General features: G+C 66.3%; 1 protein-coding gene across 2 annotated transcripts in view; it reads right to left on the bottom strand.

Annotated features, from left to right (window-relative positions):
• Window positions 1-589: 589 nt before the first annotated feature.
• TNNT2 (troponin T2, cardiac type) overlaps window positions 590-7,663 on the bottom strand; it is a 10,877-nt gene continuing 3,803 nt past the window's right edge. For both annotated transcript variants that reach the window (XM_029228873.1, XM_029228872.1), the window contains 12 exons: window positions 6,632-6,697; window positions 6,242-6,274; window positions 5,403-5,436; window positions 4,238-4,298; window positions 3,927-4,043; window positions 3,474-3,551; window positions 2,910-3,020; window positions 2,152-2,157; window positions 1,792-1,901; window positions 1,310-1,400; window positions 914-954; window positions 590-635 (listed from right to left, as the gene is read on the bottom strand). In XM_029228873.1, coding sequence (XP_029084706.1) covers window positions 590-635; window positions 914-954; window positions 1,310-1,400; window positions 1,792-1,901; window positions 2,152-2,157; window positions 2,910-3,020; window positions 3,474-3,551; window positions 3,927-4,043; window positions 4,238-4,298; window positions 5,403-5,436; window positions 6,242-6,274; window positions 6,632-6,697 — 794 coding nt within the window. The remainder of the gene's footprint in view (window positions 636-913; window positions 955-1,309; window positions 1,401-1,791; window positions 1,902-2,151; window positions 2,158-2,909; window positions 3,021-3,473; window positions 3,552-3,926; window positions 4,044-4,237; window positions 4,299-5,402; window positions 5,437-6,241; window positions 6,275-6,631; window positions 6,698-7,663) is intronic.

Below are 7,663 nucleotides of genomic sequence, written 5' to 3'. Positions count from 1 at the left end.
CAGAGAGGAAGACAGCAGGTGTGCCCAGAGAGGAAGACAGCAGGTGTGCCCAGAGAGGAAGACAGCAGGTGTGCCCAGAGAGGAAGACAACAGGTGTGCACAGAGAGGAGGACAGCAGGTGTGCCCAGAGGCCTCACTGTTCCCGGGAGTGACTCACTCGTGAAGCCTGGGGGCCGTGAGGTGCCGCCAGGGGCTCCCATCACAGCCTCTCTGCCCTGCGGCCCAGGCTGGGGAAAGCGTGGGCATCCCCGGGCCGCGCCCTCTCCCCACCGGGAGTGGCCGAAAGCCCTGGTCCAGGGGCCTGTGTCCCTGAGGGCTGCTGTCCGCCTCGAGTCCCTGCGAGGCCAGGGTGCGCCTCAGTTTCCCTCCCTCTAAAGAGAAGTGACAGGATGCCATGGGTGCGTGGTGGCCTTTATTAGTGGCTAGGGTGGGCGTGGGGGCGTGGTCGGGCACGAGTGCGGCTTCTGGCTGGGCCAGCTCCTTGTCTGCGGCGGGAGCGGGCCTCCGGTGCTGGAGGACCCCGGGAGCCGGGGGTGTGCAGGGCGGGGACACCGCGAGGAGCAGATCCCCGGAGAAGGCGGCTGCAGCTCTACTTCCAGCGCCCGGTGACTTTGGCCTTCCCGCGGGTCTTGGAGCTGCAGGAGAAGCAGGGCCCAGTCAGACAGGACGCGGGGCAGCCCTCCATGGTGGGTAGGTGGGGGGCGTGGGGGGCTGCTGAAGGCTGAGAGGGGCAGGGGGCCACCTGGAGCTGCCTCCAGAGGCTCAACAGGGCAGCAGCCTCAGGCGGGGGGTGGGGAGTGGGGGGGGGGGGGGGGGCTCTTGGGCCCTACAGGGGGGGGGGGAGGGGGGGGGGGGCCGGGGAAACGGGAGGGGGGGGGAGGGGGGCAGGGGGGGATGGAGCTGGGGTGCTCACACTTTCTGGTTGTCATTGATCCTGTTGCGGAGAACGTTGATCTGTAAGAAAAGGAGGCAAGAGAGAGTGACCCCGAGGCACCCACTGGGCTCAGGGCCCGGCTGGCCTGGGGATGGGGTGGGCAGGACCGGGACCATCACGGTGAGAAGTAAGCAGCTGCGTCCCCGGTGAGGTCCCCACCACCACCTCCGCCGGGAGGCCTGGCCCGGTGCATCCTGGTCCCCCTGTCGTGCGTGCTCAGTGGGCTGAGCTGCTGCCTCGAGGCCAGAAGTGGGGAGACCCCAGGGCTGCAACGCCAGGAAGTGTCTGCTCAGCCACAGCGAACCCTCAGACTCCAGAAGCACCAGCCAGCCCAGCGGCCACACGAGCGAGGCACACGGTCACACGACGGCTCACCTCGTATTTCTGCTGCTTGAACTTCTCCTGCAGGTCGAACTTCTCCGCTTCCAGGTCGTAGATGGTCTGCCGCAGCTCCTTGGCCTTCTCCCTGCACAGGCCGTGGGCGGGGGCAGTAAGGAGGGGCCTCACCTGCCTCCCTGCTGCTCCGGACCGCTCCCCTTCCCGGCCTCCCCGCCCTCCAGGCCTGCCAAAGCCCCCCACCCCGGCTGACTGCAGTGCCCGGGACTGAGGACGGGGCACCGGCGCCGCCAGGGCACAGCCCCGAAGCGCGGAGGGGTGGGGGTCGCACCAACATCGTGCGCAGGTGGGGAAGGGGAGCGGGGCTCTGCCGCCCCGGCCAGCCCGTCGCGGTCCCGCCAAAGCCGCCGACGGAATAACTGGGGCGGCAGCGCCCCCTGGCGGCTCAGGCGAGCCGGTGCCCCCGCCCTCGGCCCGACGCCCCTCCCTCGCGGGTACAGCCCCAGCGTGCGGGCAGCCACCTCAGCTGGTCTTCGTTCAGGTGATCGATGGCCAGCACTTTCCTCCTCTCGGCCAGAATCTTCTTCTTCTTCTCCCGCTCCGTCTGCCTCTTCCCAGTTTTACGCTCCGTCTGGAGGGGGTGAGAAGCAGGGGAATGGGTTAGTGAACACCCCCTCCTATCCCCACACCCCCAAACCCAGCGGGGACAGAGGCTCGGCCTTGCAACCCCCAGGCCAGCAACTGCCTGGGCTCCCCAGGAAACAGACAGGTGGGGGCTCCCCGGACCCCTGCCTCCCCACATCTCCCCCCAGCCCAATGCCTTCCCCTCCTGGGGCTCCCCAGACTACAAGGAGGAGGAGGGTTTGAGGACTGGCACCCACCTGGGCCTGCAGAGCCAGGACAGCAAGAGGAAGACCCAGAGAGAAAGATGCAACAGTGACAGAGACAGGGAGAGGGGAGGGCACAGGGACACAGGCAGAGACACAGGAAGGAGAGGGTTCAGCCGTGCTGCGGGCCACCTTAGTTACTGGACGTGCGTCCGGGGTGGGGTGGGGATGTTTGACAGCAGGGCCCCGCTCGTAGGGTCGCCGTGGGGCGCAGGGGCCAGGAGGCTGGCCCAGTTCTGAGCTGGGGACTTGGACATCTAAGAAAATGTTCTGATGTGTCCGCTGCGCAAAGAAGTTCAACTTCCCATCTCTCCGCCCCTGGGAATGGGGTATCTGGTGGGTGTGAGCTCCCAGCAGCAAACCAGTCTGCATCCGGGCAGCACTTAGCCGCACTCCAGGGTAGCTCGTCTGACCCTCTCAGAGCAGGCAGGGTGGACATTAACCCCATTTTACAGATGAGCAGACTGAGGCTCCAGGATTGCATGAGGCCACACACGGTGGATGTGAGACGGGGCACAGGGCCTGCCGGCTCCACCAGCCGGCGTGGGGCTAGGGCTGGGAGGGGCAGTGGCGTTCTGGGCTCTGCTCACAGCGCTCATCCCAGCAGCCCCTCCCAGGGAAAGCCAGCTGCTGCGAGGGCCAGCTTCGGGTCTGGCATGAGAACTCAGTCTCGCAACAGCGGCTGGACATCTGTTCCCGGGATCCCGCGCACAGTCACTCCTCACGACACAGGACGCCTGGAGGCCCCCCACCTTCTGGATGTAGCCTCCAAAATGCATCATGTTAGACAGAGCCTTCTTCTTCCGGGCCTCATCCTCAGCCTTCCTCCGGCTCTCCTCCTCCTCTCGGCGGGCCCTCTCCTCCTGGTTTCCGGCAGGGAGGGAGTGGATTAGGGGTGGGGGCCGGACACCCTGATTCTGGGCTGGCGCTGGCGGTCCTTGTGGCCAAGCACACTGTCCTGGGGATTGAGGGCACTCGGGCATGGGGCCTGGTGCTGGAGTTTGTTGGCCGGGGACACGGGACTGAGCGAGCGGGGTCCCAACTCCTGACAGTGAGGGTCCCCGCACCCAGGCCAGGGACAGGAAGCCCCAGGGGTGAGCTGCATCCCTGTGGGGGGGCCCCGGCAGCAGCAGCACAGGACGGGGGCCGCGGCACCTCAGCTCCCAGGGGGCGCGCTGTGCAGGAAGGAGAGGGGTGCCTTAACCGCTCAGGGCCTTTCTGTCTAGTCGCGCACGCAACGCCCAGGGCCGCGTGGGTGCTCGCCCCGGGCCGAGTCCCAGTCTGCACGCGCGGAGGGCCAGGGCGGGGTCGCTCACGGCCAGGCGGCTCTGCCGCTCTCTGTCTCGCTGCGCCCGGATCCGCTGCTGCTCCGCCCGTTCTGCCCGCCGTTCCTCCTGCGGAGGGAGCGCCCGCTGTGGGACTGACGTCAACGCCTGAAAAGTGTCGGTGGGCTTCTCCGTGTCCCCTGAGTGTCCCCCCCGCCCCGGCCGCTGCCCTGTGCTGGAGGCAGAGGCCACGTCCTGCCGTCGGCCAAGCAGCACGGGAGGTAGAGGGGAGAAAGGAAGGCGAACAGCCTCTTGTCCCCCGGAAAATGTTTTGGGATCCCGGAGGTCACCGCATCTTCCCTCCGTGAGTGGCGGGGCGGGGCCGGGGGGAGCGAGGTGGGGGGCAGAGATGATGACTCGGCTCCAGCCCTCGGGGGGAGGGTGCTGGGGCCCCAGGGGCTCTTGCTGGACCACCCCCGGCCCCGGGAGGCGCCCGACACCCACGATCCTGTCTTTGAGGGAGACCAGCTCCTGTTCCTCTTTCTTGCGGTTCTCGAAATGCGCCTCAATCAGCGTCTGCAGCTCGTTCAGGTCCTTCTCCATGCGCTTCCGGTGGATGTCCTGCGGGGGGGGCGGGGCTCAGAGGCTGCCCACCGCCCCCATGCCAGGGGGGAGGGGCCTGGGTCCAGGAGAGCAGCTGGGGCCGGACCCAGGACACTGTCGGGCACTGTGTGCCCCCCGCCCGTGACCTCCCCTCCGCCAGGAGGTCCTGAGCTCTCTCCCAGGGTGCCTGCCCTCCCCAAGCCCCCACTCACGTCAAAGTCCACTCTCTCTCCGTCGGGGATCTTGGGCGGCACCAGGTTGGGCATGAACGGCCTGGTGGGCAGAAGGAGGTGTGAGCACCAAGCCCTCCCTGGACCAAGGGGCTGCGGTGCTTGGGTGGCCAAGGTCCTCTCCTCCCTGCAGAAACGCGGCCGCCGCTGCGCAGCCATCAGCACGGTGACACCAGCATGGCGTGCACACAGGAGCCCCCAGGCCGCTCAGCACCAGGGTCCCACGGCGCCTGCACGTGCCCTCCCGTTTACCCACAGAGTAGGAACCACTCATCTCACTCAAGGAAGCCGAGACTCCGAGACATAGCGCCTGGCTCAAAACCACCAGCCAGGAAGTAGAGAAGCTGCACAGGTGACAGCTTGGCTGACCCACGGGACCTCCCCAGGAGCCCAGGAGGCCACGCTGGTCCCCACCCCCTCCCACACTCGTGTGGGACTCCAGGCCCCGGGCGCTGGGCCTGGGTTTCCCGTCTGCCTCGTCTGTGTGGGGCTGAACTGAGACACTGCAGCGCTCACAGCAGCGAGGGAACGGGGAAGGGGCTGGACTTTCGGGCCGGGCTAGTTTCAGACCATCCACTCGAGCCGGAAGGCACCGCAGGGAGACACCTGTGTGTGCTGAGGTGCCCGTCAGCTGGCGGCCTTGGCGTTCCTGAAACCCCCATCCCACCCAGCACCCAGAGCTCCCAGGCAGTGTCACGTGTGTGGCAACAAGTTGCCCTGTGTGGCCCTTGGTGACGCTCTGAACCACACGCCGAGGCTGACACACACTCACTGCTTGGCTTCCCCGAATTTTCCTCCCTCTTCCCCCCCGGCCCCACCTCAGCCACTGAGGATGGAGTCCTAGCTCTCCTGTAGGGTCGGACAAGGTGTCCACCCAGGGCCACAGCTAGTTCATCATTTTCCTCTAGATGGACAGTGCTGACGGGGGCAGGGCGCGGAACTGGTGATGGAGTGTGGGAGGATTTCAGCCCCCCCCCCCCCCCCCGACCCCACACACCCTGCAGCAGACGGCAGAGACTCTTGTGCAGTGCACAACCTGTAAAACCATACGTGATGGTCTATGCTCGCTGTGCCACCATGCACTGCGGTCCTGTCCCCCAGTTGTCCTCCCTCATGAGCCCTCTGCTCCCAGGGCCTCACCACTCACCTGGGCTTGGGCTTGGACTCCTCCACTGGGCCATCTGGAGAGAAGGGAAGCACACGGCCACGGGGTCAGGAGGCCTGGATCTGGTCCCACTCTGCCCCTGATGAGCCGGGCACCTGTGGGCCTCCGTTTCCCCATCCACCTGTGAGTCCCTCCCGGCCCCGGGTTGCAGGAACACCCAAAGAAATAAGCTGCAGGGTTGCAAACCCCACACTCCCTCTCGGGGCTGCTCCCCGGGGGAGCCTCGGGAGACGCACGCACGCACAGCCCTCTCGTTCAGCAGTGCTGGCCTCACAGTGAGGAGGGGCCCAGGGCACGGTCCCTGGGGGTCCTGGCCCCAGAGTCGCCTCCCGAGCCTCTGTCTCCTCGGTTGCCCCCAGACCTCCTGGCGGCCCGGGACCAGGAAGCTGATGGGGCGTGACCCTGAGACCCACTGGCTGCGCCCCTCCAGAGGCGTGACTGGGGCCACCTGCGCCCCTGGGGAAGGCTGCCGGCCAACAATGACCGCAGCAGTGACCCACCCCACAACCATCCATGCCTGGGATCTCCTCCCCCAGACTCCCCACTCTCGAGTGGTTCAGCTGGGCTCCAGGCGCCTCGTGTGTGGACGTGGCTGTGACCACTGCCCTGCCCCGCCTGGGCCCTTGGACATCGCCCCTCTCCCCTGGGCACCACCGGGGCAGCTTCTCTGCAAGGAGGAGCCCGACCTCCAAACACGCATGGTCACCGAGTTGTGTCCTGCCTTCCCCAGCCCCTCTCCCGCCTCCCTGGGGTCTCCCCCAAACTGCTGGAGGGGCTCCCCGGCCCCCCAGCGCCTCCTCCCAACGCCCAGCGGGCCTCACCTTCAGCCTCTTTATCTTCGTCTTCTCCACCTTCTAAAGAGAACGTGAGAAATCAGTAAAGGTCCTGGTTGCGAGCTCAAACCCCTGCCAAGAGCCTCCCCGCAACAGGTCCTCAGCCAAGTGTGCCCTGTGGGCGTCTGGGGTCCGGAGCCCGGAGCTGTCTGTCTGCACCTGCCCTGGGCCCAAGACCACCGGGCACCAGAGGGGCACGTGGCCAGCGTTTACTGACAGGGCGACCGAGGGCTGAGCCCCAACAGGACGAGTGGCCGCCCAGGCTGCAAAGCTCGGTCCAGGCGGATTTCTTGCTGCTGTAGGAGTGGCTCTGGGGCTCTCGCCACCCCGGGCTCCAGGACAGAGCCCCTCGCACCCTCAGCCCGGGTGGAGCCTCACCTTCGGTGTTAGTCTCCTCCACGTCAGTCCCGCCTCCAGCCTCTTCTTCCACTTCCTCCTCCTGCTCTGGAGAAGTGAACCAGACACAGTGAACACACTCGTGCTGCAGGCAGAGCCCGGGGCGGAGGTGTGGGGAGGGGGCCAGCGACATCCAGGTTCCACATGAATTTGGGGGTGACTGATGTGACAAGACGGGGGCTACTCTGTTCTTGGTTTAAACCAGAAGTCTGCAAACTATGGCCCAATCTGGCCCCCAGACTGTTTCTAAATAAAGTTTTATTGGAGCACGGCCCAAACTGCTTTCACGCAACAACAGAGTTGAGCGGCTTCCACAGGGACCAGGTGGCCACAAAGCCTAAAACATTTACTATCAGCTCCTTCTCAGGGGCCTGGAGACCGGCTCTGCACCTGGAGGCCTCTGGGAAGGCCAGGCGGGTGCTGGGCGGCACCAGGGAATGGGTGGGGGCTGTCTGCCGGGCTCTTTCTGTCGACTCAGCCCCCCTTCCCCACCCCATCACCCGATGTGGCACCACAGGGGTCAGGGGAGCGCCTGTCCCGGGCTCAGGCCCTGGAGACCCTTCATCTGTATTTGAAAGAGACCAAAGCAGGACTGCGTGTGGGTGAAGGAGCTGCCCTGCATGTGGATGTATGTACGGTCCAAAGAGTCAGGGGGATTTCTGTTTTCATCCACTTGCTTGGCAGGATGTAGACCCCGCCCCAGTCAGGCACTCCGAGTGGATAGGCACATTCGACAGCATGGCGCTAGGCACAGGGATCCGCCGGCAGCGGGCACTGATGAAGACCCTGACTGAGGCCCTACATGTGGTGGACTCCTGGCAGGGGGGCTGGAAAGCCTGGAGGGGGGGCGTGAGGCCAGCACGGAAATGTCCACACCCCCTGCCTCCACCCCGTGCCTCCACCCCCTGCCTCCACTCCCAGCCTCCACACTCGCCTCCACTCCCTGCCTCCACCCTCTGCCTCCACCCCCTGCCTCCACCCCTGGCCTCCACACCCGCCTCCACCCCCAGCCTC

This window comes from Monodon monoceros, unplaced genomic scaffold (assembly GCF_005190385.1).
Source record: "Monodon monoceros isolate NGI ecotype Baffin Bay Population unplaced genomic scaffold, NGI_Narwhal_1 Super_Scaffold_18, whole genome shotgun sequence".
Lineage (NCBI taxonomy): Eukaryota > Metazoa > Chordata > Mammalia > Artiodactyla > Monodontidae > Monodon > Monodon monoceros.
This window is presented reverse-complemented; position numbering and strand designations above follow the sequence as displayed.